Source organism: Lepus europaeus, chromosome 18 (genome assembly GCF_033115175.1).
Source record: "Lepus europaeus isolate LE1 chromosome 18, mLepTim1.pri, whole genome shotgun sequence".
Classification (NCBI taxonomy): domain Eukaryota; kingdom Metazoa; phylum Chordata; class Mammalia; order Lagomorpha; family Leporidae; genus Lepus; species Lepus europaeus.
The window spans coordinates 56,241,427-56,265,005 of record NC_084844.1 but is presented as its reverse complement, the minus strand read 5'-3'; the positions used below and the strand labels follow the sequence as shown (position 1 = coordinate 56,265,005).

The following is a 23,579-nucleotide window of genomic DNA, read 5'->3' as shown; positions in this document are numbered from 1 at the left end:
CTATTTCTTATCTAAGACCATCATGCTTCTATGTGGATTATATATTCACTGATGAGAAAATGATGGGTGTAAAAAAATCTAGGAGAAAATCAGATAAAAGTTATGACTTCCTCAAGAGGGTTAGACATACAAGCACCTTGAGACATATGAGACATATGTGCAGGCCAACTTGATGCCAAATTTATTCTACATTATTTTTCAGTTGGCTCTAAAGTTAACAAAATTACGAAGTCACTGGATTGGCTAAGTGGGGTGTGTGTGCACATGTGTATTTTCATGGACATATATGTAATTAGAGAAGGTTTTACAAAAGGTCTAATTTTATTAGTATGCAAGGCAGCACATATGCTGGGTTTCAAGGTGGGGTTTCATTCTTGGTCCTGTCATTTTTTTCACTGTATAATTGAAAAAAAAATTACTCTGGGGATAATAATGGTACAACTTCCCAGGGCTGTTGGGAGGATTCAGGGAGAGAATACATGGAAAGGCACAGGCCTGAGTCCCTCATAGGGTCAAGAAAAAAGGCTTGCATCTCTTTTTAAAATAAACATTTTATTTAAAAATATATGCTTTTTTTAAAAAAAAAAAAGAACACATGCCAACTTTGGTATTTTAGCCATTGCTTCTTTTTTCTTCCTTATAACCCACATTTCTTTCTGATTACGTAGAGTTGAGCAAGGAGACCAAGGTGAAAACACCGCCATGCTGTGCCCACAGAGAATGAGTGCTTGGTCTTTTGTCCTTTACAAGGTGCCTCTTTGTGTTTCACGAAGGGAGGATTTTAAACATCCAGCAGCGATCCACTGCCCTCCTTCCTCATTGCAGGGTCATTGGAAAGGAACTCTGGGGAGCAGTGTGGGCTCTGTTCCTTTGGAAAACATTACATTTGATTCCAGGATCCCCTCCCCCCAATCCTCCCTCTTTCCATAAATGATCAGGAGCTGCTAAAGCATTGATAGGAAATGCATGCTACCAGTGTCCATGTTGGGAGCAGGTGATGAAAATGAGCACAGGAGTCATTCAGGGGTTGGCTTGTCTTAACCCATAGAGAAAAACCACCAAATCCTAGAATCAGAAGGGAACTTCAGCATTGTTGAATCCAATGAGTCTTATTAGAATTTCCTTGGCACATTACAAGCAAATTCTTCTCACTTATCTCCCAATGGACAATCTCAACCCAGCCAGGGCTGCTCTAAAAATGTGGACTCTAGGATCAAATTCAGCTCCTTAACACAACTGACCAGCCCTCAGCACAGTAAGACCATCTTGTTCCAAACCTGGACACAAGAATCCGTGTCTGTTAATTTCATCTACCTAATAGAGCACAAGCGCTTTCAGCATCTGAGCCACCTTATATTGGATTTATGGGAAAATGAAGACCTGGGACTTTCTGCTCTAAGTTTTCTTGTATCTACTAGCACACTGTGGGTTTCCCACTGCGAGGAATGTTGCAGAGACCAAATTGCCTTCATAACCCTTGTTATTTTTCTCTCAGGGGATGGAGGCCCACTAGGGACACCCTGTTCTCCCCTAGAGAGCTTGTTATGATGACTGAGAATAGGGTAGGATCAAAAGATGCTTTCCTCTACCCTTTTTCCATTTTCAAGGGACTTCTGTGTCCATCCACCAAGACAAATTCTACAAGTCACAATCATTTTGCATGATGACAGACAATCTCCAAGTGATACTGCCACTGGACCCCAGATAAGGAGACACAAATCAGTGTAGGAGATGGCTTTTAGCTAGAAAGAGTCCTCCAATCTCTTTGCAAACAACCAAGATCCCTTTTAATCACAGCTGAAAGGTTTCTAGTTTGAGAACTGGGCGATTCCTAATGTTCTTGCTTATGGGAACTACAACTCCCCAATCATTCAAAATCTGAACAGTCTGTGCTGAATCCATTCAGTATTGGATAGCTGAAGATTTGCATGCTGTGCACATGGCAGGCTTCAAATAATTACCCACTGGATGAGTACATCTGATGTGGGAGTTTTCAGCCAGGCCAGAATCAGTTTCTGCAAGAGCTGATGGGATTTAAAAGGGTTGTCTCAAATGACTGGGATATGTTTTACTGATCCTATTTTTCCCCCCTGACTAGAAATAAATATGTTTGAAAGGCAGAAGGCTATTAGTTCACAGACTATTGGCTATTCAGGTGAGGGCTGTCTGTTTCCTCACTTACTGGTGCAATCACTGTATTGTTAAGAAGAATGGGTATCTTCATAAACTTATTCTTCACAAAGATGTGATTCACTTTTCATAATGTGACAACTTAGCTAAACCGAGAGGTCCCTTTCCTCCTTCCCTTCCTCCCTCCCTTCCTTCCACCCTTCCCTCCCTCCCTCTTTCCTTCCTTCCTTCCTTCCTTCCTTCCTTCCTTCCTTCCTCTTCCTTCCTTCCTTCCTCTCTTCCTTCTATCTTTCCTTTCATCCCTCTTTCCCCCTTCTTCTCTTCCTCCCTCTCTTTCTCGCTTGCTCTTCCTTATAATAGAATGTGTGTTGTCTCAACAACATCCTTAGAAGCAGAGACAGTAATAATGAGCATTGGGTTACTGAAAGTGCCTTCGCAAATGAATTTTCTGACTCCATTGGCTAAGTATGGATTTACTGGGTTGCAGCAACATTGGAATGGTTGCAAATGTCTGCAGATTTGCATCACCCTGGGTGCTTGAGCAGTGTTAAGAAAAATACATGTGGTTGCCTTCAGGTTCTAAGAACTTTACGAAACTTGAATGTGGCCATCTTCTTCATCCATCTCCATACAACTGTTAGTTACACTCATCCAACAAGAGAACATAACTGAGTTTAAAAGAACTTGACATAAATATCTCCAATAGGAAACTGATGAGTTAACATATCTGATCCACTAGGAGAGGCCAGCTTCATCAATTTTCTCTTAATTGTCTACAGTCCCCCCACCCCTACCCCTAGTGTCACAAATGACCTACAAAGAGACAGGGTGAATGAGGGGAATGAAGACTGTGGGGGGAGACTGAGCCCAGTTATTCTGGGATCTGCTCTTTGAACTGTGCTGGGTTGCAATAGAAGTAGGAGCCAGCTTGTCTTTTGTCTACTGTGAGGCAGATACATCAGTCCTAGGTAACATCTTCTTAAAATCCCAACAAAAAGGCACAATCTAGCCAATACAGATGCCTCCTAACCAGGTCTAGTCCTTCAGATAGAAATACTCAAAGGAGAAAACAATTAATACTCAGACCAGGACCTCAGAAGATTAATTCTGAGACATAGGGTAGGAGGTGAATTTGTTTTCCACAGGAAGTAAGGGGAGGGGGGAGAATAACATACAAATAACAAAACATGGCACCTGAAAAGCATACTGATCACAAGCTTTGTCAACACCCAAAAAACATATCAACATCGGCAGAATAAACCAACGTGTGGAATGTGTTAAGGTTTTCTTTCACCATAGCTTCATCTGCAAAGAAAATGCCTGTAATTTTTCCCTCTAGGTTTTTGGTTCTGATAGCTGACATAAAAAGCAAAGTAGGATATTTGCCATGTGGATCTTTCAAAGCACAATGCAGATCAAGGAATGTAAAATGATTTTCATGTTCCTTTTGTGCTCTTCAACACCATTACAACACATTACCATTTCCAGCTACTAATGGTGAAGACTTTCTGTCTTTTCACATCCATATTCATTGCCAAGATGAGCTTGTTCATGGGAAGCAAGTGGCTGTGAGTCATCGGGCTGGAGCCATGAGTCATACACAGAGAGGCAACGTGTGGTCTGGTAGATTAATCAGGAAGTTGTAGTGAGAAAGGCCAGGTATCATTCACAGCATGTTAAGGGTTAAAGGCTTTTGGTATAGAACTCTGCAACACTGCTTTGCAAGATACTTGCACCCACACGTTGTGTGTGTATGTATGTATACACATATATGTACATGTGTATACACACATATAATATACACATACGTATATAACTATACACATGTGTCTATGTGTATATTTATCTCCCTCCCGCCAACTTCTGGCAGCTTTCAGAGTAGCAGTCACCAAAAACACTTTGTGTTCACACATTTTTACAAGTTAACAATGGAATGACTTCTAAATCTTTGGTTTATCAAAACGACAGCTTCTAAAATCACAACATTTTTGATTACTTTTCTCTATAAGTGCACAGTGAACACTTTTTTTTTTTACAAAAGAAAACAGTGCCTCAGTGATTTAAATTAAAACAACAACAACAACAACAACAGCAACAGCTACTTTCTACAGCATGTAACACTATAAAATGGTGAATTGGAGCCACAGTGAGCCCTATGGAGACTGTCTTGCATATTGAGTTTCTTAAACTCCCAGCCAAAGCATGAGAGATGATAAGGAATGCACGTTGGACCATGTCTTTTTGCCTGCCATTGTTTTTCAGTGGGCAGTTGTGCTTTCTTTCAGAACCCCGGACCTGAAATACTCTCTCCGGTAAATGTCACCCATATTTATCCTTGCAATATAAGATTTCCAATTTGCCCAGAGGAACACCAATCAGTGATTACTCATACATCCAATGGGAGTAGAATGAGCTTGATGACTTGCTGGGCCAAGTCATCCATTTCTTCCTAAGGAAACTCTTTCAACTATGCATATGCAGAATGAGTTCTGCAGGACAACCCGGACTTTTAGCTTTTTAAAAAATGGCTTAGTTAGGAGTAAGGCAGCTCACTAAAGTTGAGAAGTCATCCCCTCCCAGTGTTGGGACAGAAAAGGAGGGACTGACAAAAGAGGAGAAAAATGATTAGCATCTTGGAAAAAAGGAAATAAAAGTGGAATAGGAGAGAGATAAATGAAGGTGGACCCTTCCTTCCATAACAAAGCAAAAAAAGAAGTTGGACCTCCATAAGTAATAGTCCTGATATGGTAACCCTTGGTGTTTATCCCTGGGGCATGGGAAGCAACATTGCTCTCTATGGTTGTCTGAATCATCTCTGTTAAGGCTTCCCGCTCGTGTGGTCATCTTTGGTTTTTGGATCAAAAGCCAATTGTGTGGAGAACCTGAGGAGCCCCTTCCAGGCAAGAGGTTTTCTTGCTTCAAGGTTCTCACCTAATACACAAGGATTATCAGCAAAGAGAAGGCGGGAATGACTGGGCTACTGGTTGAAATGGAGGAAAGTTTTGGGTGAAACTCTCCAGACCAAACGCAGATGAGTTGTGCCAAGTGACCACAAAGAATCCTAGTACAGGATGGGAACTACTCCAATGGGGGCAGTTGTGGGTAGAGGGACATCGAGTTGATTTTTGATTTCCTGGGAATGGATAGATTCTGTCCTCCTATTCTTCCTGAAGAACTCCCTCACTGAAGTTGAACCTGGCTTCTCTTCTGAAAGACAGAAAATGGAGACAAAGGACACTGCCTCAGTCATGAGCATGTCCTTCCTTTTTCTCCCAAAAGACTTTGTTTTCTTTCCACAGTATGTCTAGTAAATTAATGAGGAAAGCTTACAGTATGAGTTTATGCCCCAACAGTGCCTGATAAAAATTATGGGCTAGAAAAAATATTGATATTTGAAAAGGCAGTGAAATAATTACTTTTTGGCATCCATAATCTGAGAAAGCTCATTGTTGAATGCATTATTGACATCATTGACAGTTACTGAATGCTGGTAAATATGACATTTTATATATATATATATTTTTTTTTTCTTGGAAAAATGACCCCTGTGTGTTCTTGTTGCTTGTCATAGAAGTCTCCGTGCTTCTTTTTAATTCCCTTCTTCTTCTTTGTATCTGGGGGCGGGGGTAATATGAGAATTTATGGTAGTGTGCTTTTTCCCCACGGAATGGGTTTTCCTGAGCATGGCTGCATCAGGCCATCTACCACTGCTGTAAGTGAAGGTCCATAGGGGAATTCAGGTTGAGATCTGTGACATCCAGGAAGTCGATGTTAAAGATGCTGGGGCCGCTGGTGGCAAGGGAGCTATAACCCGGTGTGGAACTGGGTGGAGTCAGGTCCAGCCACTCCATGGTTTCCCAAGGAGATTCAGTGAAACTTAACTGCAGCCCATTACTGTCCACAGAAGAGGGTGAAAATTGTGTCTGCATTGGGGAGAGGGGGCCTGGCAAGATCTCGTGGGCATTGAAGAGGTCTTCGGCAGCCTTCCCAGAGAATCCATCCATGATGCCATCAAAAGGAGCTTCCTCACCCCCGATTTTCAGAAGTGCCACATCGCTCACCTTTCCTAAGGGGCTCTGGGAATTGAGTAAGACTTCAAGGTGCTCATCGCTGTCGGTGGCATAGTGGTCGAAGGCAAGCTGGCCTCCTGAAGACGCTTGGTCGAAGGAAGCTGAGGGCTTGGGGAGGACAGCAGTAGGGCTCCGGGAAGGCCCAGGGATCTTTGGGACTTTCTGAAGACATGAATGGTCCTCCCTGGCATCAGCTGGCATTTCTGTTGGTAAAACACAAGCTCCCTTGTGAAATCGCTTCAAAAGCAGCACGCCATACACAAGGAGTCTTTGGCATGAGTTACACTTAGGCATGGAGATGGACCTGCTCCCCTGGTCATTGTTCATCACCCATTCTATTCCCTGGTCTGCTTTAGGTACCCCTCATTCTTCTCCCTTTGGTCTTTTCCAAAACCACTTCACTCCGGAGCTCCCACTGTCATGATCGTTCCTTTCCCCATTCTTTCGCTGGCCCCTGAGGATATTGCATCCTCCATGTTGCCCTCGGCGGGGGCCCATTTACTTCAGGGGCAGAAGATGAGTGATCGAGTGCCAGCCTGCTGCCACCTGCTGATTGTTACTCTATTCTTTTCCCAATTCCCCACTGGTTTTGAGGGGCAAGCTGCTCTCCTCACCCCCAGCCTCCTGGTCACTTCTGCTCATTTGCTGATGACTCTTCCCTGGTTCATTGCCTCTTTTCTACCTCAATGCTCATCCTGGGCAATCTTTGCATCCTCAGAAATCTGTGCTGGCCTCTTGGCTTCTTGGCCTCTTCCTCAATTTCAGTGACGCCTCTGTCTCCATGCTATGGCACATACCCTCGACCTGGTCATATCCCAGAGCTGCTGCACCCCCTGGAACCTCAGTGTCAAGCATGAGCTCCTCTCCTGGTCCATCATCTCCCTGCTCTCTAGCTCTCTGATGAAGTACTGCAGGGCAATAATTTCTCAGCCACTTAAGTCATTCCAGGGGCTGGCTCTGTGGCATAATGAGCTAAACCTCCGCCTGCAGTGCCAGCATCCCAAATGGGTGCTAGTTTGTGTCCCAGCTGCTCCTCTTCCGATCCAGCTCTTTGCTATGGCTTGGGAAAGCAGTAGAAGATGGCCCAAGTCCATGGGCCCCTGCACCCACGTGGGAGACCTGGAAGAAGCTCCTGGCTCCTGGTTTCAGATCAACTCAGCTCTAGCCATTGTGGCCACTTAGGGAGTGAACCAGCGGATGGAAGACCTTTCTCTCTGTTTCTACCTCTCTCTGTCTGTAACTCTACCTCTCAAATAAATAAATAAAATCATTTTTTTTAAAAAAAGAGTCATTCCAATCCACCAAAGCTACAATTTTCTCAATTTCTACTACCAGCCCCTCTGATTTTCACTTCTCCCCATTCCTAGCTGTAATCTCTAACCTACCACCTAGTGACTCTCCTACAAATACCTGCCATCCTCTTGCTGTTCTCTATTTTCACTGGATGCCCGTGGCAAGACTTTGTGCTAGATGAACCTCATCGACTGCTTTCTCTGAACCATTACTAGATCAGCTGGGAGTGACCAGAGGGAAAAATTACACAAGTCAACTGCCTGGTTTCACTTTAAATACATGATGTCAAGTCTAAAACTGACATTTAATACTACCTAGAAATCCTTACTATATTCCTCCAGAAAACTAAATTCATTTATGATTAAGTCATAACTGGTCATCTTTCCTTGAACCTCTCACCATCCTTGGTTGGCCTTGTCACATGCAAGAGTGCATCAAAAAGTTCATGGAAAATGTAGTTAAAAGATAAGTTTGTTTTGGTGTAAAGAAATTAGAAATCACACACAAGAGGAGTCTGCAAGCAGTTTAAGGAAAGCACCTATTATGAAAAAACTCTGCATGGATTTCTAACTCCTTTACACAAAAATATATCTTTAAAAATGTGAGTGGTAGTCATATCAGAAGCTCACTAGAGAGAGAGAGAGAGAGAGAGAGAGGGAAAGAGAGAGAGAAAGAGAGGGGCAAGAGATTTTCCATCTGCCATTTCACTCTCCAAATAGCCTCAACAATCAAGGCTAGTTGAAGGCGGGAGTCAGGAACTCCATCCCTGTTTCTCACATGGGTGACAGGGGCCCAAGTACTTGGGCCGTCATCTGTTGCTTTCCCAGGTGCATTAACAGGAAGCTGGATTGGAAGCAGAGTAGGGTATCTTGTTGTAGTATAATGGGTTAAGCTGCAGCCTGTAACACTGGAATCCCATATGGGTGCTGGTTTGTGTTCTGGCTGCTCCACTTCCAATCCAGCTCTCTGCTAATGCACCAGGGAAAGCAGTGGAGGATGGCCCAAGTGCTTGGGCCTCTGCACCCATGTGGGAGACCCAGATGAATTCCCTGGCCTCTGGCTTCAGCCTGGCCCAGCCCCTGCTGTTGCAAGTGTTTGGGGAGCAAACCGGCATATGGAAGATCTCTATGTCTCCCTCTCTTTCTCTGTAATTCTGTCTTTCAAATAAATAAAATAAATCTTAAAAAAAAAAAGAAGCAGAGTAGCTGAGACTCAAACCAGCATTCTGGTAATGGGATGCCAGTGTTGAAAGCGATGGCTTAATCCAATGCACCACCATGCTGGACCCTAAACTCATCTTTAAATTTCATTTCATATGGAATTTTTGAAGTCCCTGTACCCATCTCTTTTTTCCTATCATCTTGTTAACAACGGAAAAAAACGTCTGTTCACTTGCCATTGTCCATTTCCCTCACCAGACCTTAAGGATGGGAATATTATTTGCCTGGTGCAGTATAATACCTGGCCAAGTTTTTTGTTGCCTTCTTTCCTGAAACTTTAAATGTTGTTGCTTAAGAATGTAGCCCTGGGCTCTTTTCTTTTTACCTACTTTTCTTTCTCAGGTCTTCTTATTCTTTTGTGTGTTTTAAAATTCTAGGCACACACTCAATAATGTTCTTTTAAATAAATGCACGAATGGATTACAAGGCAAAAAGAACATGCTGATTATTTTGTATTGATAGTTTGAATAACATTTAAGCACGAATGGACCATCCAGTGGAAGATGACTAATAGAGCTTCCTTTTGAGTAGGTAGCACACATCTTTCACTATCTGCTTTGCTCTTTTTCTTGTTATCAAGAAGACAGGGACGTTGTGATTAGAGAGTTGGGAAAAAATGATATGGGAAGAGAAAAAAATTTAGGAAAACAGATATTGAGCTGAAAAATGAAAACTGCTAAGATAAATCGGTAAAAAATGTTTCTAAGGAGAAGGCAGTGAGGATTCCTCCACCACGTTTCTTCCATCTGCTCCAGAAGTGCACAGGAAGCTCAGGGGAAATGACTGCTTCCCTGCAGACCACCTGGGCATCTGACTGACAATGTGCACCTGACCTTGGTCGACAAGTGCATCCCAAGGGTATGTGCAAGGGCAAAGGAGTCTGCCGGACAGGTCCAGGCAGTCTTACCTCCACTTTCAATGAGGACATCCAGAAGTTCATCCATCTGCTGACTCCGAGTCAGTTGCTATTGGGAATTAACCCAAAGAGAACAAAGAAGTGAGAAGATGGTTAATTCTACGTCAGCAGTAGCAGGACCGCAAGTGTTTGAACTGGGCTCAGTTAAAGGTTCTTTTGTTCAGGTTGTGGGATGATACACATAATATGAACTTTACTGTATTAACAATTTTAAAGTGCACAGTTCTGTGGCATTGTTGTCAACCCTCACCACCATCCATCTCCAGAACGCTTCATCTTGCAAAGCTAAAATGATATACCCTTTAAACAATAACTTCCCAATCTGTGTCCCACCCCTGGCAACCAGCATTCTCCTTTCTCGCTCTATGAATCTGACTGTTCTAGGAACCACGTTGAAGTGAAATAATGGTATTTGTCCTTTTGTGATTGGCTTATTTCTCTAAGCATTATGTCCTCAAGGTTGATTCATACGGTAGCATCTGTCAGAATTTCCTTCCTTTTTAAGGCTGAATAATATTCCATTATACGGATGCAGTATATTTTGTATATCCATTCATCTGCTAATAGACATTTGGGTATTTTCCACCTTTTGGCCACAGTGAATAATGTTGCTCTGGAACACAATGGGTGTCCTGGTTAAAGATTTTAGAACCGGCCAGCGCCGTGGCTCACTTGGCTAATCCTCCGCCTGTGGCGCTGGCACAACGGGTTCTAGTCCCGGTTGGGGCACCAGATTCTGTCCCAGTTGCTCCTCTTCCAGTCCAGCTCTCTGCTGTGGCCCGGGAAGGCAGTGGAGGGTGGCCCAAGTGCTTGGGCCCTGCACCCGCATGGGAGACCAGGAGGAACCACCACATCTGATATACATTGTGATCAATTTGATTGACCAATCAATCAATTTGAATTAAGTTAGGCAGGTAAACTACTGAATGAAACAATCTACTCCAACAAGAAAAGGTAAAAGAAGGTAGAATACTCACTAGCCCAGAGTACCTAAGCTTAAGTTCAGGTGCAAGGTTTCCACCCAGATACAGGGCATCTTACCACACAGAAAATTGGATCTACCTCTCGTTTGGCTGCTGTGGGTACAGTCCCATATTTTTGCTTCTATTTCCTTGGTTCCTCCTTGCAACCACTTCAGGGACCTGGAGACACTCGTAGGGCTCACCCCTTTCCTCTGAGTTTAATCTAAGTTGTTGAGTAAAGTCTTACTTTGGGAAGTCCCCTTTACCTGGGCCTTTTCCTTTTTCTTTTGAAATTAAAGAACTGGAGGCCGGCGCCGTGGCTTAACAGGCTAATCCTCCACCTTGCGGCACCAGCACACCGGGTTCTAGTCCCGGTTGGGGCGCCGGATTCTGTCCCGGTTGCCCCTCTTCCAGGCCAGCTCTCTGCTATGGCCCGGGAAGGCAGTGGAGGATGGCCCAAGTCCTTGGGCCCTGCACCTGTATGGGAGACCAGGAGAAGCACCTGGCTCCTGGCTCCTGGCTCCTGGCTTCGGATCAGCGAGATGCGCCTGCCGCAGCGGCCATTGGAGGGTGAACCAACGGCAAAAAGGAAGACCTTTCTCTCTGTCTCTCTCTCTCACTATCCACTCTGCCTGTTTAAAAAAAAAAAAAAAAGAAAGAAAGAAATTAAAGAACTGGCTGATATTTTCAGACACAAAAGGGAAGGGAGTGGGGGGAAGAAAGACATTGATTCCCATGTGTTTACAGGGATCAACAATCAATATGGATGAGAGCACTGCTCAGAGAGTGAGTCATGGAGCAGTCTAGAAGGTGCCATCTACCTGCAGGATCTGGCAGGGATTGTTAATGAGCCCAGTACAGACTAGGAAACAGAGGTGGAGTGCAGAGTGTAGCTGGGGCTCAAAGCAGCAGCAGATACCTCGCTCCAGGCAATCGTTGCTTGGCGGAAAAGTAGCTCCCGAGTTGGGCAGATCCCCTGAGTTTTTAGACATGAGAAAGCCACTTTGCAAAACATCGCCTGATCCTTAAGACTCTACTCTAGGGACTGGCACTGTGGCGTAGTAGGCTAAGCCACTGCCTATGGTGCTGGTGGTATCCCACATGTGTGCCACTTTGAGTCCAGGCTGCTCCGCTTCCAATCCAGCTCTCTGCTATGGCCTAGGAGAGCAGTAGAAGATGGCCCAAATGCTTGGGCCCCTGCACCGAAGTTGGAGACCCGGAAGAAGCTCCTGGCTTTGGATTGGCTCAGCTCCAGCTTTTGCGGTCATTTGGGGAGTGAACCAGCAGATGGCAGATCTCTCTCTCTATCTCTCTCTCTCTCTAACTCTACCTCTCAGATAAATCAAATCTTAAAAACAAAAACAAAAACAAAAACCTCTATTCCAAATGAAACCTAGCTGCAGGTGGATTGTGGTCTGTGGGATGCCAGTAGGCAACAACCAACTTCGATGTTCTTTTTTGGGTTGAGCACATTTGAAGTATTCACTGATACCTTATCCAAGCTCAGACCCTTTGCAATGTAAGCTCATTCATTGTTTTTCTCTTTCTTGCTTTCTCATTTTGAAGTATGCAAACACAAAGCAAAGAAAAAGATACAAATGAACCCCTGTGCTTTTGTTACTCAACTTCAATCACCCTCAATCTCTGTCACTGAATTTTTTTTTTTAAGATTTATTTATTTATTTGAAAGTCAGAGTTACACGGAGAGAGGAGAGGCAGATGGTTCATTCCATCTGATGGTTCACTCCCCAATTGGCCACAATGGCTGGAGCTGTGCCAATCAGAAGCCAGGAGCCAGGAGCTTCTTCCGGGTCTCCCACGTGGGTGCAGGGGCCCAAAGACTTGGGCCATCTTCTACTGCTTTCCCAGGCCACAGCAGAGAGCTGGATCAGAAGAGGAGCAGCCAGGATTAGAAACAGTGCCTCTATGGGATGCTGGCGCTTCCGTTTTTAAAGCTAGGGAAAACTATTGAGAATATTCCCTTGATAATCACTCTCATGTATTTGAGTACCTATTGTGTGCCTGTATAACAGAGTGTTAGGTTATCTAGAATGCCAACAAAGTAAGTACAGTTCCTATTTTATGGCAAAGAACTTCAGTTCTTGCTCTGTTTAGTGGCAATGACTGTAGGTGGTTGGCAGAGCTGGCACTAAGACCAGGAAACTAAATGCCAGCCCAACCCCCCAACCCAGTCTTCCTGTTTCACAAAGCCTCTATTCACCTGCAACACATTTCAGCAACTAGTATCTAGACAGTGCTCGATATAGACACCAGGCACACTCAGTATCAGGATTTACAAACCGCATGAAGTTTAATAATATGAAAAATCATGGAAAATGGTACTAAAAGTTTTCTTTGGTGACACATTTTTGACATCCATATCATAATACACATTTTTTGTTTTACATAAACTTTTAATTTCAGAATAGCTTTAAATTTACCAGACAGAAACTGTGAAATAGTATAAAGAGTTCCTATATATCCCATACCCAGTTTTTCCCATCATTAACATCTTATATTGTAATAATACAATTGCCACTTTATGAATTTTTTTTTTTTTGACAGGCAGAGTGGACAGTGAGAGAGAGAAACAGAGAGAAAGGTCCTCCTTTACCGTTGGTTCACCTTCCAATGGCTGCCGCACTGCAGCCCGCACACCGTGCTGATCCGAAACCAGGAGCCAGGTGCTTCTCCTGGTCTCCCATGGGGTGCAGGGCCCAAGCACTTGGGCCATCCTCCACTGCACTCCCTGGCCACAGCAGAGAGCTGGCCTGGAAGAGGGGCAACCGGGACAGAATCCGGTGCCCCGACCGGGGCTAGAACCTGGTGTGCCGGTGCCGCAAGGTGGAGGATTAGCCTGTTGAGCTGCGGCGCCGGCCACTTTATGAACTTTTTGAAAAGCCCTCATATGCATGGATTTTAAAAACTTTTTGCACCAAAATAAACTTATCTTTACAAATTTTCAATTTCTCTACATTTAAAAATTTATTTTTATTTTATTTCAAAGGCAGAGAGAGAGAGGTGGGGGGGAGGGAGGGAAGGAGGGAGGGAGGGAGAGAGACAGACAGACAGACAGACAGACTGGCAGATATCTCCCATCTATTGGCTCATTCCTCCAAACGCTCAGAACTGCCAAGGGTGAGCCAGCTCAAAGCTAGGACATCAGAACTCCATCTGGGCCTCCCATGTGGGTGGCAGGGTCTGAGGAATTTGAGCCATCACCACTGCCTGTCAGGGTGCCCATTAGCAAGAAGCTAGAATTGGGAATTGAGCCAGGACTCAAACCCAAGGCATTTGGCTATGAGATGCGGGCATCGTACCCATTGTGCCAAATGCCTATCTGTGAACTTATCTTTTAATTCCATTTCAGTGGGCTTTTCAAAGTGCTCTCATATAAAACAGTATACATTGAATCCTTCTATTTTATATACAGTAAATCAAGTGGTTACCTGTTTAACCGCGTCTTCATAGGATGGAGGCTGTGTTATGTCTGAAACTGCTGAACTTGACTTAGAAAAAGTTGGGGATGGAATTGGAAACTTTGGCCCCGTCTTATCAGAAGAGTGTAAACCAGCCATCTGTATGTGGGTAAAATTCAGAGAGGCATTCAATTAGTGGATCAGAAATGGTTAACTGCTTCTGTTCTAGAAACTAGAGGCTAGGTTTTGGAAAAATTGATCTAATACCAAATAAATAAATAAAAGGTCAGGGCTTAAAAAATAGCTCTGATATATTAACAATAGTGCATATCCTGTGAACTTATTGCTGGAGGCATCTTTTAATGGGCACCTTGGAGAATTACATCCCCCTCTAAGGTATACTCTTTGCAGTTTGGAGAAAATGAGGTGAGCAAAGGAAATAGAGCCCAATCCAATGCAAAGAAGATCATTCATCCAGGAATTTCCAGAGTCATTTATCCTCTGGACATTTTGGTCTGAAGTGGCTGTATCTGTGAGTGGAGGCATCACTGGGATCTCTTTGTGAACCAGCTTTGCCTGCTGTCACTGTGTTGTGTGGAGTGCGCCCTACCCATGTCCAGGTCTCTGTCCCTTCTGTGACTTGTGGCAAGTGGCACTTTCCTGCTATGCTAGCTTATATCTGTCTCTTTCCTGCCACATCTCCACTGCTCCTTGGAATTCCCCAAAGAGGAGGGATCTCTGGACCCTTCACACCCATGACTCCTTCTACCGATCAATTTATGTCATCTCTTCTTTTTTCTCAAAGATACTGCACTATGACCCTATCTTTATGCACCTCTCCAGTCCTTTTCCTGGAACTCCATGCTTCTTTTTTTCTCCAAAACTATTTTCCCCTGTGCCCCTATTCCAAACTTCAACACAAAACTTGCCTGGTTGTCCACGGTGGTTTGCAAACAAACCATAGCCATTTTAATCATGATTTCTGAGTTGACCCCAGAAGATAACTCCCTAGGGATACATCTGTTTCAATGTAGCTTGAGTGGACTTGATTCTTTCTGAAATTTACTGCTGTCTCTGAGTCTCATCATCCCCTTTGGAGGGTAAGTGGAGCCCAGATTTAACCCTTATTCCTGGTACCCACCTTTTGCGGAACACCTGGGCTTTTGGGACAAGCATTGCCCCCAGCACCGTGACTGCTGTCTGCCTGGGCTCCAGGGAAAGGGGGGTGAAGGCTGGAAGATTGAGGAGAGAAGCTTGGAGGGTGGCCATCGTGTGCTCCCGGGTTCTGTGAAAGGCAGAAGTGACAAATTAAATGGCCAGCAGCAGAACCCTTCCTTGTGTGTGGTCTCTGTGGAAAAAGCTGGTTCTGGCCTGTGTGCCTGGTGCTTTACCTTTGCAAACCTTCCTGAAGTCCATTACCAGATGAACTTGCCTAAACCTGAGTTTGGACAAATCACCTACTACTCACCAACTTCCAAGGGCTCTGGGGTATCCACAGCATGCAGTCTTCATTTGTAACCTGGGTGCTGGCGCCATCACTTCTGCAAACCTAAATTCCACTCTTCCCACCATGAGCATCCCTCAGCATTCTATCCCCTAAATCTGTCCACATGGAATGTCCTTTCCTGCCTTCTCTTTCCTTTTTAATGCTGCGCTTCCTGGACAGTCCGTCTCCTTCACAAACTCCCCCCTGGAGTTTTCTAGCCCTTTATGATCAATCTGTGCCCTGACTCACCACCACCTACTTTGTGCAGCATTGATGTCCTAAGTACAGAGCAGTTGTGTTATCCTATCTTGATCTGCATCTTGCCATCATCGAATTGTTAATGTCTTCAGAGAATCTTTGTAAATCATAAATCACTATAGACATGCTGGTCTTTTTGATAGCACCAATATCATCAGAATGGAAAGTTATGGCCCAGAACTTTGTCTCAAGCCCTTTTGTTTTTGTTTTTGTCTTTGGTGCCTAGGATACTATGCACTGAACACATGTTTGTTAACAATGATGATAGCCCCTTTAAGTCTCAACTCTTCCCAGAGTACCCTCAGAGGACTGGGCATCACTGATTTAATGTGTTATTCTGCTAGGTTTGCTAACATTCATTTTCTTTACCTTGAGCAGAGTGCATACTGCCAGGGTAGAGATATCCAATGTGAACAGGGCAAGTTCTTTAGACTCAACAGATCCTGGGTTCCTGTGGTCCTGGGCAAGTGGTCTAACCTCTATGAGCCTCCTTTTCCTCAATGACAAATAAAGAACAACAGATTGGAGCACACAGGATCATTGTGACGTTAATGAGATACTTATATCTCATTGCTACTGAAATTTGGCAGGAATTTTTTTTCTGGGTAATGTAGCTTTCAGAAGGTTTTGATAACATAAGCATAGTTCAAAAAGATTGTGGAAAATGGAATTAAAAGATACATTTCTCTTAATGCAAATATTTTGAAACCCATGCATAGTTTGTCCATAATACACATTTTCCATAAACTTTTAGAAGACCCCTTGATTAATTTTCTTTCTCAAATTGACTTCTGACAGACTTTCCTCATAATTTTCCACCTTCATGAACACAAGGAGTCTTTGCTGAGCCCCTTGTCTGGTCTTTGAATTAGTAATTCTTCTAAGCCATCTCTACAACTCCTCTCATTCTGTCCCAGCCGTACTGGCCATGTTTCTGATTCCAACTTTCCAAACACTCTAACTTCGGGGCCCTCACACTTGATGTTCCTTCTTTGCCTTCAATGCCTTCATCCCAATATTCATGAAGTTTTCTCTTTTATCTCTTGCAACATTTCGCTAAAATGTCCCTGGCTCCTCTATTTAAAGTTGCACTTCCAAACCCCTCATATACACCTCTCTGCTTAACACAATGTATGATTTGCATTTTATTTTTGCTTACAATTTGTTTAGCTAGTTCAAACCTAATCTCTAGAGACAGGACCCAGCACATAGTAGGTGCTCAGCTAATACACTATGTAGACTATTACATGGGGAAGAGTATGGTTTGGTACTTTTCCCTTGGCCATCATGATGAATTGGTTTGGCCCATGGTAAGGTTTGATACCAAGAGTTCTGAGAGTTAGGTCAGTAAATTATAGCCCACAAGTCAATTCCTGCTCATTGCCTGGTTCTGAAAATAAAGATTTATTGGAACACAGCCACGTGTATCATTTACAAGATGTCCATGGCTGCTATCATGATGCAAGAGCAAAGTGGAGTAGTTGTGACACAGATGGTATAACCCACAACATCCAAAGTATTTACTATCTGGACCTTCACAGAACAAGCCTGCCAAGCCCTGTCTTGGAGGACAGGTGAGTTTGGTCGGCTGTGATGACTTGGAGTGTTTGGATTTCCTGCTGGGCTTTTGGTAAACCCTTAGCATTGAAATCTCCAAGGGAATCCATTTCACATTCCCTGAACGAAGAGAGCAATGGGCCTGGTGCAAGCCATTCTTACCTGGGCAGAACACACCTGGCTGCTGATGGGCGAGGAGACCCTGTGTCCTTCTCCCTGAGCCCCGGAAGATGAGGGGAGGAAGTAATGGTTGTTGGGGGACGGGGGCAGGCTGATGTGCTGGGGGCTCTTCACCACTCCCAGTGGCGAATGCTGAGGGGAGCACTGGGGGCTGAGAAACGTGGAAGAAAGTACATTGGTTTGACCTGAGGACTCCACACAATGGGCATTTCCAAGGGGCAGGAGCTGGGCAGTCTCGCAAGGTGGCGGTTGACTCTCTGATCCGTTGTTTTGTCTTTTCACAGATACTGGTTGGGATGCAAAAGGGCAGCTGGAGACGGCATCTTCCTGCTTGATGGGGGCAGCCAAGAAAGGCAGCGGCTTCTTCTCAGAACAGTTGTTCCTCTTCTGCTTCTGCAGTTGCATCCGCAGCTCCTCCACCTGCCTTTGCTCCTGCTGCAGTTTCCAGGTGAGCTCGTTGATCACCTTCTGCTTCTCCACCAGCATCTTGTCCTTCTCAGAATCCAGCCCGTCCAGCTCCGGAGGTCCAGAGCCCCCATTGAGGCTGCTCATAAGACTTTCCTCCGTGCAGACATGGACTGGGGACGGGTGCAGGAAGGAGGGGGAGGCGTCGTTAAAGGCGTCGGGTAGGGACCCCGCCACCGACAGGTCGGAGGAGGCAGGCGAGATGGGGGGGCTGGAGCTGGTGCTGCCGAAGTGGTAGAAGCCATTGGACAAGGCACTGGTGGAAGGGGAGGATTGGTAATTGGGCAACGTGTTGGGTGTGACAGGGAAAGTGACAGTCGTTATGTCCCCGAAGTTGGGCACAGGGTTGCCAGAGCAGTCCTGGAAGGGGCGAAGCCTGTCCATGAGGGCTGTTTTGGTGCCTGACACGGGCAAGCCCCGTATTCGAAGCTGTTGTCTTAATTCAGAGACCTAAGGAAACCAGGGCGGGGTTAGTGTGCTACCCAATGACAGCATTTTAAAATAATGAATTGATTCAAACATGAGCTTTAAAGCATCACAGGTAGAATGTTAACAATATCTGCGTCTCTATTTTTATGCATCCTTTCAATTTCCTCTCCTATCCCTGATACAAATCAGTTTTGCACAATTTTAACACTTTTGCCTTTATCAGGTACAGATGCTCCTTGACTTACAATGGGGTTAAATCCTGATGAAGGCCATCGCCGCAGCTCACTAGGCTAATCCTCCGCCTTGCGGCGCCGGCACACCGGGTTCTAGTCCCGGTCGGGGCACCGATCCTGTCCCGGTTGCCCCTCTTCCAGGCCAGCTCTCTGCTGTGGTCAGGGAGTGCAGTGGAGGATGGCCCAAGTGCTTGGGCCCTGCACCCCATGGGAGACCAGGAGAAGCACCTGGCTCCTGCCATCGGATCAGCGCGGTGCGCCGGCCGCAGTGCGCCTACCGCGGCGGCCATTGGAGGGTGAACCAACGGCAAAAGGAAGACCTTTGTCTCTGTCTCTCTCTCACTGTCCACTCTGCCTGTCAAAAATAAAAATAAAAAAAATCCTGATGAAACCATTGATCATAAGTCTAAAATGCATTGAATCCACCCGACTTCCCGCACATCCTGGCTCAGGGATGCAGCCCCCTGTGCAGCATGGGAGGCTTCTCTTCATGACTGCTGGGCTGCAAGGAGGCTGCCCAGCATCTTCCAGACAGGATTGGAGATATCACTAGGTCAGGAATCATCAAAATTCCTAGTAAGGATTCTACCGCATCGCTATGGCTCGTACCCGATTGGGAAGTGGAAATATCTTAAACTGAACCGTCACGTTTCGGGACGACTGTACCATGTTTTCATGACCTTATAGACATGCAGAGCTCAAATGAACTACAGAAATGCCTGAATCTACTGCCCTCCAACCCACACCATGGTTCCCATCCCATCCCATATAACAGAAGACTGTTATATCTCTGGGCTCTCAAACAATCATCCCAAGACATCCTGCGTCTGCAGGTTCTCTGGCTTCTTAGATGAAGGCTGTTTCAACCAATTGGCTTCTTCAAATCTCAGTTGTCTCCCAGAACAACAGGAGGGCATGTGACAACACAGTCTGCTGGGCCCCACCAATGAGCTCCTGGTGCAGTAAGTCTGAGTGGAGTCAGACAGAGTGCACTTCTGGTCCCCAGACCAGACTGAAAACCATGGCGTCACATGAACATTGATGTCCTAATTTTAATGAGTGGATGAATGATCATCATATATTGAGAGGGCATTGTGGTGATAATGCCATTAATTCAAATTCTGGTCCTGCCTGTTATTAGGTTGGAGATCATCGTGTGTCTCAGTTTCCCTTCTGAGCTGGAAATAGCAATACCTGCCTTATACTTTTTTTTTTTTAAAGACATTTATTTATTTTCTTCAAAAGGCAGAGTAACAAAAGAGTTGGAGAGAGAGATATCTTCCACCCATTGGTTCACTCCTCCAATAGCCACAATGGACAGGGCTGGACCAGGCTGAAACCAGGAGCCAGGAATTCCATCTGGGTGTCCCACATGGATTGCAGGGGTCCAAGTACTTGAGCCATCCTTTGCTGCTCTCCCAGGCATGTTAGCAAGGAGCTGGGTCAGAAGCAGAGCAGCCAGGACTTGAACCGGGGCTTCAAAATAGGATGCCACTTTCTGACCCCCTGCCTATATATTTTTATGAAGGCTAAAATTTGCAAAGCATTTTTAATTGTGCCTAGAAAAGGTTGTGCAGTGTAAGGATTTATTATTATTATGTTGATTCATGTGTGATTATTTTATCCCTGTATTTTAAATCGTGTTCATAAATTGGAAACTATGAATATTCACGAATATGAGAACTTGTCAAAGAAATGAGAGTGCATGCAGATGATGGAATACTGTTGCCCCTTAAAGCTGGTGTCATGAATACTATAGGCATTGAATAATGAACAATTGTTTATGGAATATTACGAAGTGAAAAAGTTGGAAATCATTCTATTTTTCTTTTTTTTTAAATTTTTTTTTTTTTGATAGGCAGAGTGGATAGTGAGAGAGAGACAGAGAGAAAGGTCTTCCTTTTTGCCGTTGGTTCACCCTCCAATGGCCGCTGTGGCCGGCGCATCGCGCTGATCCGATGGCAGGAGCCAGGTGCTTCTCCTGGTCTCCCATGTGGGTGCAGGGCCCAAGGACTTAGGCCATCCTCCACTGCCTTCCCGGGCCATAGCACAGAGCTGGCCTGGAAGAGGGGCAACCGGGATAGAATCCGGCGCCCCAACCGGGACTAGAACCCAGGGTGCCGGCGCCGCAAGGCGGAGGATTAGCCTGTTAAGCCACAGTGCCAGCCATTTTATTTTTCTAAGAATTATATAAATAATGTTAAGCCACGGTGCCGGCCATTTTATTTTTCTAAGAATTATATAAATAATGTGTACATAAGCATGTAGATTGAAATGTTTACAAATGAATATATCTAGATAAATTTATGGTAAAATGCTAACAATGGTTCTTGCTCATATTCTCACATTAACAGATCACTTTTGTAATTAAATCAGGAAGTATATTAAGTATCCCACTTTCAAAACTTTTATAAAAAATGCACAGGGAAACAGTCTTTTAATACTCTAAACATAAAAGCAAAGGAAGGAATTGTAAACATACGGAAAGCAAAAATTGAAAACATCTCTAAGTAAGAAAACAATAAACAAAATGCAAACAGAAGTAGTGATCTTGGAAAAAAATTATAGCACCAATAACAGTCTTAAAAAGTTTAGTGTGGGACTGGCTTGGCCTAATTGGTTAGGCAGCTGCTTGCAATACTAATACCCCACGTTAGAGTTCTGGTTCAAGTCCTGGTTGTTTAGCTTCCAATCCAGCTCCCTGTTAATGTGCCTGGGAAACTAGAGCAAGAGGTCCCAACTGCTTGGGCCCCTGCCACTCCCATTGGATACTTGAATGGAGTTCCTGGCTCCTGGTAGCTTCAGCCTGGACCAGCCCCTCTATTGCAGCCATTTGGAGAGTGAACCAGTGGAATGAATACACACACTCTTCTTTCTCTCTGTACCTCTGCCTTTCAAATAACTTCATAAATCTTTTCTTTTTAATAGAAGAATGTCTATAAAATAGAAAACTACTCAACAATACAAAAGAAATAAACTCCTTTTTTTTAAAAAATAAAAATGGCCAAGAATGTATGTGTACCACCATTAGCAATCCAAGAAATGCAAATAAAATGAATATACGCATGTCTGTATTTATCAGATTGACAAAGAAATCAATGATAACACTTTGTCAGTGAAGCAGCAGCAAAAAAAACTGCATAAAAAAGATTTTTAAAGCCTTTCTTTTACCTTGCTACTCCATACTGCTGATACAATATATGGGAGCCTCGTAGAAATGTAGAGTCTCAGGCCCTCCCCAGACAGACTAACTCAGAATCTGTATTTTCACAGCATACATCACTGTTTGAGAAGTGTCTCTATAACACATTCCCTCTGCACAATTATTCAGAACACAGATTTGGCAATACATGTATATCAAGAGCTTTAAAAAATATTAGTATATTCTAGTTCAGGAATTTCACTTCTATGTATTTAGCCTGGGGAAATAGTCAGAAAAATTAGCCAACAGCTGTGCCAAGGTCAGAGAGACCATAGTTTGAATAACAAAATTTTGGCAGCTAGTTTAAGTCCAACAGTGGAATGTTAACTAGATGGTGGAATGATATGCTGCTATTAAAAATAAAAACTTTATTGGATATGAAAAGTTATGAAAAATATTCATGCTATGTTCAAGAAAGAAGCATGCCAGAAATATGTGAGTATTTACACATAATTATTTTAAAATAAAATATGTTCAAGGGCATTTTAAGGTCAGGAGGAAATATAATCTGTCATGGTTTTTGTGAGTCTTAGTTATCTTTTAAAATACTATTTTTCTATACCTGAAACTGTCATGTTTCAACAGTGAATGTATGTTAGCTTAGAATCTGCTAAAATACATCAAAAATGAGATCTCATCGACTTACATTTGCAATAAATATGCTATTTCCCCCACAATCTTTTTGCTATTATTTTACCTTTTTTTTTTTTTAAAAGATTTACTGGTTTGAAAAGTACAAGATGGGAGCTCATTACTGTTTTAATTTTGAATTACTTAAAATTAATGAGTTCTACGTTTATTTTTAGAGTCTATTCTGGTACTGAATAATTTAAACTATGTTATTAAATAATGTAGTTCATATTCTAAAATAAAATGGATATGTGTTGAGTTCATTTTACCTTAAATTTCAGAATATTAAGCTATATGGGCTAGTTTGGGACAAAGGTTTGTGTACACCTCTTTTCTACATTCATTAGTGTTTTCATCATTGTTCATTTTAGGCCATTTATTATAGAAAGTACTAAATGCATATGATGAAGTAGACAGAAAAATATAACAAAATCTACATACTCATCAACCCACTTCCACTGTTATCAATATATTCCCAATGTTCATTCTATTATAACTCTACTCACTTCTTCTACTCCTTTCCCTCAGTTATTTGGAAAGAAAATCATGTAATTTCATCTGCAAATATTTTGGTACCTAGCTCTATACTCATTAAAAAAAAAAAACACAGATGCAACATCATTATCACATCTTAAAAAGGAACAATTATTTCCTAGTAACCATCAAATATTCTCCCAGTTTTCACACATCACAGACCCTGCTGCCCTTGAAAGCTCTCTTTCACTTTATAATTTTTTAGAAAAAGGGTGCAAAAAAATCCATATATGAGAGTACTTCAAAAGGTTCATGGAAAATGAATCAAAAGATAAGCTTATTTTGGAGCATAAAATTTGCAATCCATGCATATGAGGAGTCTTCAAATAGTCCATGAAAATGCATATTATGAAAATGGTATATATAGATTTTGAAATTTTTTTTCACCAAAATTTTAGCTTTTAAATCCATTTCCATGAATACTCTGTAATACCCCCAAGTGTGATAAAGCTATCAGTAACTTTTTAATGAGAAATAAAATTATTTTCTCAGTGCTCTTTTCATTTTTCTGTCATGTAGCAAAACATAAACATCTCCTGAAAACATCACCTTCATTGTTTTACCTCCCTGATCACCTTTGGGGAGATCCTTTCAT

The 23,579-nt window shown here is 43.4% G+C and overlaps 1 protein-coding gene across 4 annotated transcripts in view; it reads right to left on the bottom strand.

Annotated features, from left to right (window-relative positions):
* Nucleotides 1-2,367: 2,367 nt before the first annotated feature.
* MYOCD (myocardin) overlaps nt 2,368-23,579 on the bottom strand; it is a 108,622-nt gene continuing 87,410 nt past the window's right edge. For all 4 annotated transcript variants that reach the window (XM_062216697.1, XM_062216700.1, XM_062216699.1 and 1 more), the window contains 5 exons: nt 17,474-18,406; nt 15,152-15,295; nt 14,041-14,169; nt 9,621-9,678; nt 2,368-6,403 (listed from right to left, as the gene is read on the bottom strand). In XM_062216697.1, coding sequence (XP_062072681.1) covers nt 5,832-6,403; nt 9,621-9,678; nt 14,041-14,169; nt 15,152-15,295; nt 17,474-18,406 — 1,836 coding nt within the window. In that variant the 3' untranslated portion in view covers nt 2,368-5,831. The remainder of the gene's footprint in view (nt 6,404-9,620; nt 9,679-14,040; nt 14,170-15,151; nt 15,296-17,473; nt 18,407-23,579) is intronic.